The sequence below is a fragment of the Mastigoproctus giganteus genome, chromosome 1 (assembly GCF_048544385.1).
Source record: "Mastigoproctus giganteus isolate SK-2022 chromosome 1, ASM4854438v1, whole genome shotgun sequence".
Lineage (NCBI taxonomy): Eukaryota > Metazoa > Arthropoda > Arachnida > Uropygi > Thelyphonidae > Mastigoproctus > Mastigoproctus giganteus.
The window spans coordinates 209799523-209819151 of NC_143575.1; the positions used below are offsets into that span (position 1 = coordinate 209799523).

A 19629-nucleotide genomic window follows, 5' to 3' on the forward strand; every position below is an offset into this window, starting at 1 on the left:
TGAATACAATTGTTAATAGCATTTAGCAGTCACGGGAGGTTGAACTACAGGTGGCTCGAATGCGTGTGCAACATCATTCTCGTGCTTGACCACTCGAGATGACGGGATGTAGTACATGATCCGCTACTGTTCAACTCGTGGAAAACGCCACATTCCTACTGAGTAAGTTAGTCTTGTTTCAGGAATGTTTTCCTGATGGAAATATGAGACATACCCTAAAATGGGATAAATTTATTTATTTTTTTTATTGTATCCTATTTTCTGACCACCAACATATATATATATATATATATATATATATTAGCATAATGAAGTAGTTAAAAAATAAAAAAATGGTACAAAATATAATACGAAAATTAAGAAAATAAATATAAAACTATCATTAGAGGCAGCAAAACGCACATTCCTCCACATGATGCCCACTGTATAACTGATATTAAATATTAAATCAAAATTAATGCCAGTAGCATAGCAAAACTGTTGAGCAAAAAAAAAATAATAAATTAAACGTAATAATTAATCAACAGGGAGGGAGAAGAAAAGGTAAGACTAAAAATTGTAGCAGAAAATCTCCAAATAAATTTAGAAAATTTCAAAATAATAAATCAATTTTAAAATTTAGAGCCAATTACATAAGAATTTAGCGGCACCCCCCCCCCCTCGTAAGGTGCCTCGTAAGTTCCGAATTGCGTGAAATATCATAAATAGAGACTAAAGTAACTATAATAAAATAAAATAAAACAAAAATAGACTGTCCATTATGCTCCATATCTACAGAGGACCACAAGGCCAATAATGATCAGGGAATCGCTGCATTTCAATCGCTAGACAAATCGTCGCAAAGGCGAACCTATTGAAGGACCAGACGCCACCCGATCCCCCAATCAAACTGCCAATGCAGAGGATCTGAATAGCGAATTTGAAACCGCCAATGCAGAGATCTGAATAGCGAATTTGAAACCGCCAATGCAGAGGATCTGAATAGCGAATTTGAAACCGCCAATTCAGAGGATCTGAATAGCGGTCCTAAGGACAGGATCACTGATCCTCTGCTTTGGCGGTTTGATTGGGGGATCGGATGGCGTCTGGTCCTTCGATCGGTTCGCTTTTGCGACGATTTGTCTAGCGATTGAAATGCAGCGATTCCCTGACCATTATTGGCCTTGTGGTCCTCTGTTGATATGGGGCATAATGGTCAGTCTATTTTTGTTATTTTGGTTTTATTTTATTTTATTGTAGTTAGTTTAGTCTCTAGTAGGCCTGACGTAGCCCAGTGGTCAGGAGCGAGAGTGCATAGCACGCGTTCCTTGAGTGCACCGGGGTTCAAGCCCGTGACTACTAAATACGATAAATATTTGTATTGACGATTTATTGTAAACTCTGACTTGGTTGTCGTGCCGGAGTATAAACAGAAAATTTATTTATTTATTTATTTATTTGTGATATTTCATGTAATTTCGAACTGGCACCTTACGAGCGGGGTGCCGCTAAATGCTTATGTAATTGGCTCTAAATTTTAAAATTGATTTATTATTTTGAATTGGATTTTCTAAATTTATTTGGAGATTTTCTGCTACAATTTTTAGTCTTACATTTTCTTCTCTCTCCCTGTTGATTAATTATTATGTTTAATTTATTATTTTTTCGCTCAACAGTTTTGCCATGCTACTGGCATTAATTTTGATTTAATATTTAATATCAGTTGTATATATATATTAACAGTTTATACGTGTTTCCAATCGTACGTTTATGCGACGTGGAGAATTACTGCTTCAGAGTTTTGTCTTTTTTGACATTGCGATTTTTGTATTTATTAAAACAATGTTTAGTATGAAACAACACCTTCGTGTTCAACAATATTTCATGTTTCGATTATCATAAAAATAATTGAACTTACAGATGCATAGTTGCTTACATTCCAGAGTTCGCCGCGTTTTTTATGTGAATGGCAATGCACTTTGGAACTGTTTAGATGACGGCATTTTCATGTGGAAAATTCCAAACAGTGAGGACTCTCCCCTTACAGTGAAATTTATGTTATTATAGAACATTCCTGTTAAACACAATTTCGGCATTTCTGACTTATTGAATACGTGGGAATGAAATGGAATTTTATATTTAAATAAAATGGAATTTTAGTCTTTAAATAGCAATTCGGGTATATTCGTCCTCTGTCTTCTCTAGAAATTCATCATCTAAAAAGGCGGTGGTATATCTTTAGAAAGTTTATCATTGGGAACAGAGCTTTTAATTTACACAGCATTAACTGAATTAAATTTTAATGACGAAGTTACTTAAATGAATCAGATGCATGGCCACTACTTGAATTTCGACCACCAAGTTTTGCAAATCGGCTGCATAATTTACTAGGTATGTAAACTAAAAAAAGTAATGTAAATAATTTATGAAAATTCTAGGTTTAAAAACAATGTACAGTATTATGTTTGAAATATTGCTTGCAATTTTCATACCTCACCAAGAGGAAGATGGGTTCGGTGATCTACTCTTAGTTGCATACAGTGGTGTATTACGGGGAACTTGGAGCCCCGATGCAAAATAATTTTTTAACTTCTCATTTTTCTCTTTTTTCTGTCTCCTGTCCCCTAGCTCAGAGTCCTGTTGCTGCACTACGAGCTCCACAGGATGATATGCCACTGCTTGTATACTTTTATTAAACAATTAGCAACTTATCCTATTTATTCCCGAAAAATAACAAGTTAAAATATAATTTTAAATTTAAAATCCAATTAAAAAAAACGCAGAAAATTCACCTTCCTTCATTTGTAACCACTGATTAGAAAGAGGGTAGCGGATCAATGACACCCCATATCTTATCAATTAGGCTATCCTTTGTAGCAGTGGCCCAAACAACGAGTGTTATCGGTAAATGTTATATTCGATTAATATAATTGGGAAAAAAAAAGAGCTGTTGTACTTTAACAGGAGATTACGACAGAGGTCCAGATTATCCCATTATTCTATGGTCGGCGCCTCCGTAGCCAGGTGGGAAGGAGCAGCAGTGCTAGCACACGCTTCTTGATTAGACCAGGGGTCGAGCCCGTCACCACCAAATACGGAGGATGCGGAAAGGTCAGGGAATGACCACCGCATATCCCGGAGCAATATGGCCTTAGTTGCTAATGCTCCTAAAAAAAAAACAAATAATAATAATAATAATAATAATATTCTATGGTCTGTCCCTATTTGTATATAACTTATTATTATAACAACATGGCTCCGCATTTTGAAAACTTTTTGATATAATTTTTATAAGGATGACATCAGATGCAATCGTTATAAGTCAGGATCGGTGTAAAACGCGATGGAGAAAGTCCCCTCACCATTACCGACATTTTTTCTAGAAGCATTCTTCAAATATACATCAAATCACAAATAATTTAAAGTTTAAAATTGTCTAAAGTTTATATTATTTGTGATTTGATGTATATTTATTTCGTGGTATCAAGCTCATTTTCGATAATTGTTTTTCAGTTCTCATGTTAGCATGCGATATTGGTTAGGTTTGGGGGGCTGATGGCTGTCGACTTTCCACGGCTCTTCTCGATGCGCTATGGTGGGTATGAGAATTGAATACGTGACGATTTTAATACGTAGCTATTTTAAAACTCATAAACTGATTTATTTAATATTAAACATAGGACGTTGGCTCATATAATAATACATTCATCCGCGATTGAGTGTCGAGAGATTACAGTCCTACAAAAAGGCATGAGGTTTCCTCTTATAAATTAAGATTAATAATAATAATAATAGGACATATTGAGTTTCATTGTTCTTTCGATTTTAATTTAAGAAAATATAAAGTAATGCTCCACATGTTTTGACTCGGGTCAAAATTTGGTAAAAAAAACATAAAAGCGAAACCTACCCAAATAATAAGCATACGAGTACGAACTAATGTGTATTTTCATTGATGATATGATAGCTTCGTCACTCGCCACCTGATTTAGCATCTGATGTACACTGACTGAGTGGACAGAAATCATGCGATACCTACCTCCCTAGCAATGGATAGGCCCACCTTTCGCCCGGATAAAGGCAATCAGACGGCGAGGCACTCTGTCCACTAGTTCACGAAAGCGTTCCACAGGTATTTCCATCCCCGCTTGCTGCACCACTGTCCATAATTCCGTTGCATTCCTGGGTGGAGGATCGAAAGCTCGAACGGACCTTTCCACAGCATTCCAAAGATGTTCCACAGGGTTCATATCCGATGAACGGAGAGGCCATTCCATGGTGGTAAAATATGCGGAATGCTCTTCGAACCATGTTCTAGTCACCAAGGCTCTGTGGGGAGGCGCATTGTCCTGCTGGAAGAGTCCATTTCCCTGTGGGTGCACGATGTCCATGAAGGGATACAGATGGTCTGCAAGGGTGGATCCTTCAGAGATGCGTCTAGACGTACCAGAGGTTCCAACGTGTGCCAGCTGAACTCGCCCTAGACCATTACCGACCATCCTGGACAGTTCCTTATTGATATGACAGGTGCATAGTTTCGTGCGGTTTCCGCCAGATATGCACCCTCCCGTCCGCTCGAAATAACCGGAAACGGGACTCATCGGACCAGGAGACCCGTCTCCAATTATCCAAGGTCCAGTGCCGATGTTCTTTCGCCCAGTTGAGGCATAGAGGCCTGTGTCGTGGTGTTAGCAATAGGACTCTGGTGGGTCGGCGACTCCCATAACCTATTGCGGCTAATGATCGCCTGATGGCTTGGTGGAGACGTTTCTGGCACCTTCCTCGTTGAAGTCGGCGGTGATTTGTGCCATCGTCACTCTCCTGTTGGCTGAAACAATGCGAGACAGACGTCGACGGCCACGTTCATCCACCACCTTTTCTCTGCCACGATGAGATGTTATTCTGGAAATGACGTATTCTCGATACACTCTTGATACTATCAAACGGGGATAGTGCAATTTCTGTACCACCTCCGCGATAGAGTGATCCATGCGTCGGGCAACCACTATCATCCCTCTTTCAAAGTCGGTTAACTCACGACGTTTATCCATACTGATATCGAATTACCGTCTACGAGAATACAGTGTTCCTATATACCTGTCAAGCGGTGGGTTGGTTCGTCCACTAGCGAGAGGGTGAAAGTGTCGTGTTGCCCAGGAACCAGGTATCCCATGAATTCTGCCCTTTCAGTGTACTATAATTTGTGATCTACAGCAGCACTCAGTTCAAGCATTTGATTACCCACTCTGTAGTATAACGTACATAATTTATTGTGATAGCGGATATATGAAGTAGGAGGCCGGAATATCTCAAACGCCGAACTTCACAGTTTAGTTTCATTCTGTCATTAATTTCAATAATTCAATAGAAGGTTGGTGTGTCATTAAACTATAGTCGTAACAAGTAGCTGTAATTTACAGTCAACTGCTAAACAACAGCAACCGTTGAAACTTGACTGAAAAGAAATCCAAGCAACAGTGTAGTCCGCAAAACTTGGTCGGACAGCAAACCAAAACTTGCAGTAGGAATAAGATGTTGAGATCCTACGTATTTCAAAACATACTGGACATATCTCTTAATATGTATTTCCTAAGATTCCCATGTTAACAGATAATAAATATTAATTCATCTTTAGTCGTAGTAACAAAGGACATCCATTGTTTTCCCGTTATTAATAGCTTAGGCAGGAGCCTATAATCCCGGCAGCAGTCTCCTTCATGACAGCCTTTCGTAAATAAGTTTCATTCATTTCAATCAGATGCCATTACTTACAGCTGACTTACAGATCCTACTTCTGATTGCATTTAATAACAGGTAATGTCAGAGAGAAGTATTAAAGGAGTCAGAACGGTATTTTAGCGTCTTCCTCTCATTAGGCCACTATGGCGTAGTGGAAAGACCGTACATTAAAATTAAGAGACGAGCGTTTGTGTCTTGCAAGGAGGAGAAAAAAAAGAAAGAAAGAAAGAGAGAGACGATGAAGGAAGGTGAAAGTTTGACTACAAATCTAAGAATGGCATCTAGCATTCAAAAAATCGAATTTCATCTAACTGACAGATATTCAATTTGATATCTGAAAGTAACATATGACCCTTGTACATTAAAATGATATAAAAAAGTACAAAATCGTGACAAATATTCTGGGATTGCATTTTTTAGGTAAAGGCTAGTGTTCTTAATGTGAATTGCAATTTAAAAACTTCATATTGCCTTCAGGTCAAACAACTTCATCCTAATCTAAAAGCAAATTTTCTAAAAAAAGGCACTGACTGACATCATTAAGTACGTCTGTTATTTTTCCCTTAGGCAAAATGCATTTATGGCCTTCTAAAATAGTGCAGAACGACTCTTCCACCACGCGTTCAATTCATATGAAAATAAAATACAAATCATTAAATTGCATAACAAACAGATACGGGAATGTAAGAACGCTCACCACATTTCAATCCCCCTCCCCTTCTTTTACTTGAAGCCTTTATTAACATCATTGTGGGTTTCACCCTGCATCGGAAACTGATTTCAAATGAATATATTTTTTTTTATTTGTGAATGAATCATTCATATTGCTAACTTAAGCATACCCTCAAAGACAGTTGATAATTTTCATAATTCACAGTCCAATAAATAAGAAAAACCATATTATCATAAAACACGAAAGAAGATTGCTGTTTCTAACATATAATACCTTTTGTTTCTAATTCGAATTTAATGACAGTTATTTAAATGGAAATTGGAAGTCAATTATTTTAAACTTACGATTGAAGTAACACCAGAACATACATCATAATTTGTATACATCAAGCAACTCGGTTAGTTCTTTTACTTCTGCCGAACTTATGACCACAAGTCGAGGCTTTAGTGTCAAACAACGTTAACTACAAAATTGCATTTTTTGTTGAGATAAATTTAGTTTTACTTTATACACATAACAATGCATATCATGTCACAGAACTGTATCTCTCTAGTACTTTACAACTTAGCTTAGACTGTAAGTACATTTCCGGTAAACTTAGAAAATGTCAAATGACTTTTTTTTGGTTAATTACAAAAATGTCAACTACAAAATGATTTTGTAGTTAACGTTGTTTGACACTAAAACCTCGAAGTGAGCTCGAATGTACCTTATGTACTCACACACGAGATATGTGTATATATACACACATATCTTTAAAATCTGGCATCTTCAGGGTTGAGAGAGATCGGATTTTAGAGAGGTATGCCCGAGGTTGCCAGCTACACATTTAGTTAGACTCGGATATTCAGTTTCTTTCACCTCCTGAAGGTGGAAAAAATTAAGCCTTGATTCCGTACATTGAGCATTTTTTCCTTCCTGCGACATTAGTTCTTCTGATGGAAACCGAGAGAATTGTCCTTTAAGGCTGCAGAGGTGGCAACTCTAAGTATGCCCAGTAGTTCAGTAGTTTTGGAGCACCACATTTTATTAATATTAAGCGCTAACACTGATTCCATAAAGCTTGCAGATATAAAAGCATCTGCAAGCATTTGAAATGACTAAAAGGTAGCTCCGATGGTTAAAAATGTAAATAACAATTCAGTACGTTAAATATAAACAAAGTCAAAGAAAATTCCGTCATGTACTGTAATGTCAATTTTAAATGCACGCCTAGTACTGTATATTACACTGGCGGACAAAAAAAAAAAAACTAAAACTGCATCACTTGTGAATTTTGCAAAATAAAGTGTTTTGCGCTGCATTGTGGGTTGCAGAAATGTTCGAAATGCATTTGTTAGATGGAATATATATCTCTGTGAATGAAATCCAATAAAAAGACTCCACCTGATATACCTAATTGCCATAAACATATTCCCAATGGGTAAAATGCGTAATTAATGGAAATATGAGAAATCATGCAAATGGCAATCATGACAACCAAACATACATTTTATTGCATCGACGTGTACAAACTGAAATGACAAGTTAACGTAATAGTATTATGTACTGTAAATCAGCAAAATAAGTCCTCAATATTTTGTTGTTCCTCCTCTAGCTGCAATTACAGCCTTGCGACGATCTGGCATAGAATTGATCAACTTCTGGATATACGGTTGCCCGATTTCGTGGTACCACATCCTTACAATGCTCTCCTGCAGCTGAATCTTACTTGTTGGCTTCTTCTGAGCAATTTTAGAGGGCATTATGTACCAGCAATATTCAATAGGATTCAAATTTGCACTGTTGCCGGGCGTCCAACACTGTAATGCCAGCATTTCTGAGGTATGATTGCACCTTAACGGAGAAAAATGAGGAAAAGCATTGGCGTAAGTATGTTTTAAGCCTTGTGAGACAAGAAAACAAACTCATCATTAAATCTAAATAGCATAAAACTTACCAATTTTGCTGTGTGGCAAGGTGCTGAGTCCTGTTGAAAAATGCAGTTTTGTACGTCTGTGTGGTGATCCCTAATAACGGGTTTCAGGCACTCCTCCATGATAGCAGTGTAGGTTTCTTCATTTACCGTTCCGTTAATAAACTTAATTCGCTTCATCCCTTTGCTTGTTATGCATCCCAGACCATCTGACCGGCGGGGAACTTTACAGTCGGTGTTATGCCTCCGATTTTCGTCTTCTGACATATCCCTTTCCATCCCAGCTATGCAGGTTGAATTTCGATTGGTCAGAAAAGATGACGGTGTCCCATTTCTCTTTTGTCCATGAAACATGCGTTTTAGCCCAAGAAAATCGGTTCTTCCTCATTTGTTGGGTCAACAAAGGCTTCTCTTGGGACGATAGGCATGCCGACCACATTCCGAAAGCCGTCTTTGGATAGTTCGTGCACTTGTTTCAACACCAGAGGCCATCTCTAAGTCCAGTTTTAGATCAGGAGCACTAGCATGGCGATTACGAAGGCATGGCTGTTTCAAATATCGATCTTGGGAAGGCACAGTCACTCTCTTACGGTCTCTTACGGCCTGATCCAGATCTTCTCTTCACATCACCGGTTTCACGCTTTAATTTCAGCACCTGGGATACTGTTGACTGGTGGCAGCCTATTTTATCAGCGATAGCACGCGTGGAAAGAAGTTCCTGGGACAAAGCAACAGCTACACTTTTTTTTCTTGTTGTCAACTGAACATATGGAGCCATGCTTACACCTCCACAAAACAGGATACTAATGAGCGTGTATACCCTTCCAGCGCCGTATTTATATAAACGGCTGATGCAATACCTTGCAATTACTGTCTGATGCAATACCTTTGCTTTGCGGCAAGCAAAATGACTGTAATCAAACATTTTGATCCTGTGGAATTATTTAAAAAATTGATCCTGTGGAATTAAATGGATTATTTGTGCTCGTAAGTGTCGCTGTTTATGGAAGAGATTGACCATTGATTTAAAGAGGCATACATTCTCCCACCTTTATCACACTGGCATTTTCTATTTCCCTTCGCTCTGAACTGTTATGAAGTTATGTCAAACTGGTCACCGGCACACTGTCTGATCAGACACAGCTGTAATTTGCAAGGGTTGTTCGAGCTATGTTACGAAGTTAGTGATAGCACTAAAATAGAAATGATAACATTTTTTGCATGTATATTTAAACACAAATGTGACCAATGATACAACTGCCGGTTGTAATGAATTCCGGACTAAGGCCATATTGCTCCGTGTATATTGTCCGTAAACTGCGTGTGTTCTGTTGTCGATTTTCTGTTCGCTGGAAGAAAAACCATGCTAGCCTCGCCTGAGACCAACTAATTCAGCCACGTTGTAAAAAGACCCATAAAAAGTCCTCACGTCATCGACGCGACTCGACCTCAGGTCTTTTCCACCCAGTGTGGAGAGGACTGCGATTCTATCAACTGTACTACCCACGAGGGCGATTGTAAATGCAGGGTTTTACAGAATTCCTTGTATATACGAGGTATGGCAATAAAGTTCCTGGATTGGTGTCGTTGTGGTCATGTTCGGTGAGTTTGAAAATAAATGGAAGGGGTATGTTGCAGTTCAAATTTCCACCGACAGATGGTGGTACAGAGATTGACCAGTAGGCTGATCGGTTTCAAGTAACAACCAGTTTCGTTACTATCGTTACCGTTCTGTGTCACGATTTTGCAATCAACGAAGCAACGAATCAAATGCAGCAACGAACGAATATCAAATTTTTTTTAAACTGGGAAAATCTGCAACTGTATGAAATATTAAATTTAAAAACTGTTTATGGTGAGGAAACGCTAAGTCATACCAGTGTGTTTGAATGGTTATAAGCGGTTCAAAGACGGAAGTGAGGATGTTCTCGACGACACAAGAAGTGGCTGTCCGTCAGTCTCACGAAATGATTTTGAGAGGTTGACGGACAATTTTCCTAATTTTGGCAACCCTTTTCACAGTTGCAAAAGTTCGGGAAATTGTGGCATGAAATCGTCGTTTGACTCTCAGAATGATGGCTGATGAGAAGGATATGGATAAAAAGATGATTTGTCAAATTCTGCATGAAGATTTAGGGAAAGGAAGGGCTGTGCAAAATTTGTACCGCATAGCCTCACGAATGAGCAGAAGCAACGAAGAGTGTCATCATGCGAAGATTTCATCCAGACCTGTCAAGACAATTCTAATTTTCTAGACTGTATTGTCGCTGGAGATGAGTGTTGGGTGTTTCAGTACGACATAGAGACGAAGCGTCAGAGCATGCCGCGGACTTGAAAATCATCACCATGGCCCAAAAAGTTTCCTTTACAGAAGTTCTGAATTAAGATGATGCTGATCATGTTTTTCGAGGGTGTGATTCACAAGGAATTTGTACTTGAAGAGAAAAGAGTCGATGCTGAGTTCTCTGTACGGTGCTTGTTGCACAACAATGCCAGCACCCATTCCACACTTGTTATGAAGACATTTCTGACGAAACATGGCATTGTACCGATCAACCATCCAACCTACATTCTCAACCTAGCACCAGCGGATTTTTTCCTCTTTCCCAGGGTGAAAACTGTCCTCAAAGGAAAAATTTCAGGATGTTGAGGACATAAAGAAAAACGTAACTGCTGAACTGAACATCATCTCTTTGGATGCCTTTGCTGACTCTTTTCAGAAACTTTTAGAACAGTTTAATAAGTGTATTCAATCAGGTGGTGATTACTTTGAATTATTTTTATTCAAAGAACAGAAATGGAACAGGTCCATTTCTGTTCTTTGCACTGCACCAGTCCGGGATCTTTATTGTCACACCTCGTATATATTCCCCCATAGGAACTCACCTGAGCCGAACATGCCCATCTGACGAAATATCAGTTGGATAACTTTGACTTAAAGTAATTTACCGCGTATTATTATATTATATATTAGGGTTACCTGTACTTTAATACATTAACCCGTACAAGTCACCGCGTATGGCACACTGGCTACAACCCCTGTTCCACACATCATGGAAAAGGTTTGAGCTGGATTTCCGTGCGAACAAGAGAAGGTTTTACGCGCCTTTACACTCCGACGAAGTTATCGGTCTTGGCGAGGGTTTCACGTCTTTCTTTCTCTCCAAAACCCAGGCTTTTCATCCCGGAAAACGGAATGATATACACTCGCCTTACCTGCCGAGGTCCTTATTATGAACAGTCAACTAACCAACCGCTCACTCGCTTGCTCCAAACATAATATGAATGGAAAAGAAACGTAGCATTATTCCACTTAATAACTTCTGCACTGTAAACAAAAACGAAAAGAAAAGAAAAAAATGTTCAGAAGCATCTTAATCAAGCGTAGATGACTTTTTGCTTACAGAAAACAAAGCACACGGATTGAAATTTCATTAATTAGCTCATAGTGCCATGTATGCATTCCGCATGATCGTAAAGCACGACGATTCCTATTTTATTTATTTTTAGTCCTAATTTATGATCCAATAGAATGCGTTTACGATAGAAACACTTAAGTAATAAAACTGAAGTATACGCTTTGGCCTTTTTTATGCTAAGAGATTATTTTTTTATTACTTAAGATGTGATTTTACAAACGCTAAAGACACCTCGTGTTCATTTCATTTAATAAGCTGCAATTCGTTCTGAAATACATGTATAGTATATCAAAATATTTGTTTCAGTAAGCGCTCGTAGTCATTTAAATTAATATAAAACTTGGATGGGTTTTAACTTGGAAAAATACGTCTCTGTTATTCTTGTTTAGTGTCACTCATATTTTAACTAAAACAGCTACAAAATTATCAACTGGCTTGTTGGGTATTTGTAGCGCAACGATTACTTGGTCACTGTGCAGCAGTTCTTACAGTACGATAGTTAATAGGATATTCACCGTATATTTTGTCTGTACATTGTATTTTCACGGACGATTTGCATGTTGTACGGCTGAAAATCCAGGAACAGTTCAAAAGAAAATTAGGCCCCTCCGCTTGAGCTGACCATATTCTCCTTCCCAATGAAGGGGCCTTAACTTTCCTAAGAGATTCAGTTTTAGATTAGGTGTATGTTAAGCACCAAACCAACTGTAAGGCTATGGGATGTCATTATCTGAAACTGCGTGCATTCTTCGGTCGGTTTGCCGGACGAAAAACCCGAGTTTATGGGGGGGAAATAGTGCGATCCTTGCCTGAGACCGACTAACTCAGTCACGTTGTGAAAAATCTCATAATGATTTAATGTGATTCGAACTAGAGCCTTTTCCACCCAGTGTAGGGGGGACGGTGATTATAATCACTGTGCCATCCACGAGAGTACAAGACTGAGTGACCAGTGGCGAACCGAAGACACTCTTTCAATATTTTTAATGTTTTTAAAATTGCTTACATCTAAATATAAAACCTTCAATATTAAAAGTTCGGAGACAGATATACTGTATAGTGTACGATCCCACTTTCCCATATTGAGTTCTCTCGTTGGTATCGCTGTGAATACAATTATTAATTTTTCCAAATTTTGGAAGAACAATAAGATATGGAAAAACAACCCTTTTCTTCACAGGAAGTAGATTCGATTTCTGTCTACAAGCAATTTACAAACAGTATATTGATTTGTAACGGAGTTAGCTGCATTGACGCTTATTCCAAATAACCGAACCCTCACAAAGAAAGATACTTCAACAATTATACAGTATCGTTAAGACTATGAAGATTTTATTAAAAATACATAACGTCCCATTCCTTCCCATTTACCAAAAGAAAGAACTTACCTTCTTTAACTTCGCACACTAGAGACAAATGGGAACCTTCATCCAGTGGTCCTATCACGTCTTCAAGAATATTTCCTTGTTGGTCTGTAATTGTTGGTTCTCCTATGGGTACTGTTGAAGATAATACATAAGAAATAATAATATATATATATATATATATATATATATATATATATATATATATATATATATATATATATATATACATATATATACATATATATATATACAGAATTAGTGTCTTTTTTCATAAATATACGGAAACTTTACAATTCCATTTATCAAATATATTTAAAATATCTAGTAATCAAATACTGAGTGTAATACTGAATTGTGCCTGAGGCTTGTCACAGGGACAATTCAGTATGATATTCAAGTCACACATGTGAATTAAATGGACTAAATTTCAGCATTTAGATCCATCCCACTTGCCAATGAAGTGAGTCAAACTGTGGCATTTAGATCCCACTAGAACAATTAGGTTTAATGGCGACTTCTACGACACTTCTTTAGCAGGAGAGTGTGTGGGTATGTGTGTGAGTGTGTTATAATTATAACGTTCTTTTTTCCCAACAACGAAGTAAAATTATTTTCTTGCACTATTTTTTTATTGATGTATTGCAGATAAATGTGTATTCTGTTATCGTTACATTAAACATGCTGACTTTAATCCTCTTTTAATTAACACCTAGAAATTTAATGGCGAAGTAATTTTTTTTCGTGAAGACAAATGAAAGATTTCGAATGGGAGTGTTGGTAACATGTTATCGCCTTCAGCAACATTCATATTATATAAACCGACGTATTTACAGCTTTTCATCTTAATTTGAGGGAAAAACGTTGAAGGATTTAAAAACATTTTGTCCTTGTTCAACTGAGAGAGAGAGAGAGAGAGAGAGAGAGAGAGAGAGAGAGAGAGAGAGAGAGAGAGAGAGAGAGAGAACAGAAACCGGATTGAGGTTCTGCGCTGACAGAAGATGAATTAACTTTGCAAATTTAAAATCATTCACGAACATTTGCCATTTGATGATTACAAGACTGGAAAGGGCCGAAAATAGTTTAGATATAGTGTAATAAACAGAGGAAAACCTAAAGGAATACCACAAGTTATAGTGGCACCCTAACAATGGCAGATAAATGACGATTATCAAGCAGATTCTCTAAAGAGAAACATATACCATAGGAAGAAAGTTTAAAGGTGAGAATATAGCGATGAACAGAATAAAATTAACGTTTCATAGATTTTGGAAATAGCAATAAATACGGTGACGGAACAGTAAATATCTAATGGGTTCCATTTATCTGTATGCTTTTTAAGTGTACCTTATTTTAGGAAATAGAGACCATTTCTTAAAAAAAAAAAAGAGGTAAGAAAATCATCTGTATCCACAGAATTGGAACTTGCAGTGACATATAAGTAAACTATGCTGAAACAATTGCATAATCTTTTGAAGAATAAATAAAGTGTACTAGAAAAATCTCAGTGGCATATTTATCCATCAATAAAACAACAAATATGAGTAGATATCCTAAATCATTACATTTGTTATAATCGATCCTAGGTGTTACGGTCGACACTCGTAGGTGTCGACTGTAACACTTGATCCACGTGTAGGGGCAAATATATTTACAGTTTTTGTGAAAATATTTACCAAATACAACTGCAAGATAAGTATTACAGTTCTTTACATTCACAAAAAACACCTTTCTCGTATGTAAATTTCGTAATTTCATTATAGAAGCAAGTGTTCGATTGATCCCTGTCTCCTCTGTCCTATCACTGCCCCATGATATGCCTGCCGCTCCAATGGAGCCTCTAACAGAACCACAGTATGATCAATCTCAGCACTTTTCAAGCATCCCCTTATATACGAAGCCCGAATATTAATGTCAAAGTGTGGATAATAAATATCATAATACATATATAATTTACAGAATTTTTGTTTATATATGTACCGTTTTTGAGTGCGTGACCTCTAGTACTTGACAGCTTGCTATTTTCCAACCAAGCAAAGCTCTATCGAACCAAGAGAATCTTCTGGATCAAGGAACGTTCCGAGAGGAGAGCTGTTAATCTGAGATTAAATTAATATTTAATAACAAACTTGAGCTCATACACCTCCTTATTAAGTTGTTAGGAGTTCTGAAATTGCAATTGGAAGTGCGAAGCGAATACTTGCTATGAAAGTTTCTAAAATTAATTACCGCTAGCATTTTGCCCAGTTTATCGATTTGGTTTATTAACCAACATCCTAATATTCTTGTGGATAGTTCGAGCTGTTAACTCCCTCTGCCAGTTGCCCTAAAAGTGAGTGACAAGAGGGCGGAGTTTGAAAAAGAAAATTTTAGCTTCATAAATTCTTATAAAACTTTCTCCTGAATTTCGAATTACTTCTTTGAGCATAATATTGTTTATTAAAACGACTACCGTGATAGCACAGTGGTTATTATCACTCTCCTCTTACAGCGGGTTGAAAGGCGTGGGTTTGAATCTCGTCAATAACGCGAGGAATTTTATCGGTTTTTTTCACAAAGTGGTTAGGAGAGCATAGTATTTTCTCTCTCTCTAGAAACCTTGGTTTTACCGTCCAGCAAATAGGGAAACCGATCAGACAACACACGTAAGTTACACTCATAATATACCATGGGTGCATGAGCTACTTGCGCGGTAACCAGATATTTAAATTAAATGTTTGCTATGTATAAGTATAGTGCGAAAGCATCAATAATACATAGCCAAATCTGAATGAACAGAATATTATCAAAGCGGCATCGTTTTAAGTTATATCTCATATTGTGAATACCTTCACAACGAGTTGCCATGATATTGCACTACTTCGAATAAGTAACGCTTCACCTGAGGAGAAGACTAATGTTACTTATTCTCAGATGGATACCACCACCCAGACGGCACCGTTTCAGGGCTATTTGGCCCTTCTTCGGTGAGTGGGTAGGTACCCGAGTGATGCAACGATGGCAAAACAGTTATGAAGTATAACTCCGCAATATGAGAGATGCCTGATGGAGATGCCATCAGGCAACTCGTTGTGACGGTATTCACAATATGAGATATAACTTAAAACGATGCCGCTTTGCTAATATTCTGTTCATTCAGATTTGGCTATGTATTATTGATGCTTTCGCACTATACTTATACATAGTCTAGACTTTTCCATAGCTTGAGGCTTACGCCCTAAATGTTTTATAATTAAATGTTTGCTTATTAACCCAGATGTTTCGTATCTTATTGCTTTTGCACCACTGAATGGTCTGAAATCATTATCACTGTTAATTTAGAGCCATTATTTTGCCTTCGTTTCACAAAATTTTTGAAACAACTTGTTTAACTCTGGACTCTCCTACTCTTTCACTGGCGCATTATGATCTCCGTTGTCGATGCGCCAATAAAACCAAAACAACCAACCAATTAACCCACTCTTTCAAACCGCCACTCAAAGTATTTTTGGTGTATAGCCAGTTCAAATTTCATGATTGAGCTTAGAGACTGTATCCTACTAGAATGTACAGATCGAGTTTTTTTTAATTAAACGACTCATAATATTTTAACAGGAATTGATATATAGATAGAAAGCAGGCCTAGTGATATTTTTAAAAGGAATTTTACAAATAGGTGGCGTCAGGTATTCGCAATCAGTGCAGCACTACTAGCTGTCTTGGTAGGACAAATAAAGATTTATTTATTTTGTAATCATGGATTCTCGAGTAATGAAATTTATACTCTGTATAAGCTTATTTTGGCTGTTTTACATCTAATCCAATATCTCTTTACTGTTTTTCAAACACAGTATCACAATTTTAAAAAAAAGCTTAGAATATTTCATTCGTGAGGTGGTGAGCAGCAAGATCAAGAGAGAGAGAGATTACACTTCTTCTGATCAAAAGAGGTGAGAATCTTGCTCTTAAAAAAATTGCACACACACACACACACACACACACACACACACACACACACACACACACACACACACACACACACACACACACACACACACACACACATATATACTAATAATAGCAACACATCACAAATAATAATAATAATTGTAATTAATAATAATAACTGGTGGCATAGACAGGAACAACTTGCCATTTACAAAATACGGTACTACAGAAAATGCTCATTTTACGACAATACCTATCTGTCTTAAAATCTCGGTTAGAACCCGAATCATCGCCGATTAAGTTCTAACCGAGATGATATAAATAGTAATGCAAGTATACAAATGATATCCTGACAAAAATCTCAGCCGAGTTTGCAATCGTAAAAAATAATAAATAAATACACTTACAAAGAAAGCAATAAACCTGCAAAAAAATCTTAAAATGTTTACATATACAAAATTCTCTTAAGTAAAATAATGTGATCAAAACGAAAAATTGGTAAAATACTGGTTATGGGCAATTTATTAAGAAACAAAATGAGTCCTTTGGGTAAGCATACTGTAAAAATTATTAACCATTGTAGTTCTGAACAGTGCATATTAAAAAGCTAGGTTTTAATGGAAATTTTTTTGAAATTTTTCATTTATTCTCTAAAGCATTTGCGAATTCTGTTTGCATATTTTCTAAACGCGAAAGGATTTTGTGAAACAAATGAAAATAAGCTAATAGGACGATAACATTTAAATAAAAATAAAAAAAATGTATGGTAAAGTGGAATGCCCAGAAGACTAGCTGGAAGTTGTCTAATGGCTTGGCAGATTACATAATGGCATGCCCAGTGGGGAGTTACAGTCTCTGTTACTAACTCTTGGCCACGCTGTTGGTGTAGCAAACGCAGAACTTGTAGCTATTGTTTTATTAGACTTGTTCTCTGCAAAGCTGTTAATGTATTGTAATTCCCCTCTAATAAAAAGAGATAATTGCACTTATGAATAAATGAAATGCGTCTTCCTTTTAACAAAAGATAATATAACAAAATTTCAAAACATTTCAGGAAAAAAAAAAAGTTTCCTTTTTTCGCAATTATTTTTTTCTGGAAGTCTTTGGATGTCGAAGAATTATTTATGCTCTGTCTGAACGATTTGCTATAAAATAAAAGAAAAAATTTTGAATAGATTAAACGGCGAATACATATTCAAGTTTGGACTAGCTAAAAGTACCGTGATGCAAGAAAAGAATGAACTCAGCGTTTTATTTTTGTGAGATAGAAAACTGGTTGCCATATTGCTTAATAACTATGGATACAGTTTTTACCTTCATGGTGAACGTGTGCTCTGATCGCTGTATTTCACACTTCGTTTAGACTAGCAATGTTTCCTGCTATCGGTGTGGAAGTTCCGACATGAAGCGAATAGTTTTTGTTTTGTGTTTTTTTTTTGTTTTTGTTCTGCTTTTCAGACAGCATTTTTGGTGAGGATAAATGCATTACATTTTATTCGCAGCTGAGTTTTGTCTGTCTGCCGTTTTAATTTCGGAAAAAAAAAATAAGAAAGTAAAGTACGAAACAACTTTTGAATTAGACCCAAAGTGATCAGTGTAAGAGGATTGTACGGAAAGCAATGCTTGTTATGTCATTTTCAATAAAACCGCTTGATATTTACACGTGATCAGTGGCGGATTAAGGATAGTTGGGGCCCCTAGGCAAATTATATTTGGGCCCCCCCAAAAAATAATAATAATAAAAAAAAAAGAATAAAAATAAATAAAAGTTAGGTGACAAATAAATGAAATTTTGTACTTATGAATTTTTTGAACTTCTGGATTTTTCTGCCTGTTAAAGGGTTAAAGGATGATAAATAATAAAACTTTTTAGTTTAATGAATAATTTTTTATGTCGTTTTTACAAATTTACTTTGCGAATTTATTGATTATGTCTTCAAAGTTTATTTTTTCGGCAAACTCGTGTTCAATGGAAATTAGGGATAAGGCATTTAATCGCTCTTGGCTTATTACAGCCATTGGTATTGCGGCATTATTTAAAGCGTAGATAGCACGCGCTGTTCAAACTACGTATATTTGAAACGTATATATAGCAACTACGTATATATAACACGCGCCGTTCAAACTACGTTTAATAATTGCTTTGAAAAAATTTCGCTTAAAATAATCAAGATTTTTATGATGTTTACTGAAAACATTAATCTATTTTAGAACACTATGGGAAAATGTCTCGGCTTGGGGACCTAGGCACGTGCCTCATTGCCTTAATGGGTAATTCTACCCTGCACCTGATAGATTAGTGCCGCTTATTGTATGTCATATCCTTAAGATGAATAACCACGTAACAACCCTCTTACAACTAATTATAACCATACGTATTAAGCTAAAACAAGGACCGCTATTCAGTTCCTCTCCAATGGAATTGTACGTATGACTAACGTGTGCAGTGAAGGAACAATTGTATCAGCAATTTTTGAAGATAACTAAAGAAATTTAAGCAGAGAAAAACAAGCATCAAGAACAAAAACGACTTGGAATTCGCCTTCTATTGTACTCACAGATGACAACTGAAAACTGGTGAAACAGATTCTTGCAAACAGACGAGTTATTGTC

The 19629-nt window shown here is 36.8% G+C and overlaps 1 protein-coding gene across 1 annotated transcript in view; it reads right to left on the reverse strand.

Annotated features, from left to right (window-relative positions):
• The window catches only part of LOC150091489 (nephrin-like), a 115687-nt gene that overhangs the window by 28080 nt on the left and 67978 nt on the right, over positions 1–19629 (reverse strand). The window contains exon 2 of the mRNA XM_090384176.1: positions 13114–13224. Within this exon, the coding sequence (XP_090240302.1) occupies positions 13114–13224 (111 nt within the window). The remainder of the gene's footprint in view (positions 1–13113; positions 13225–19629) is intronic.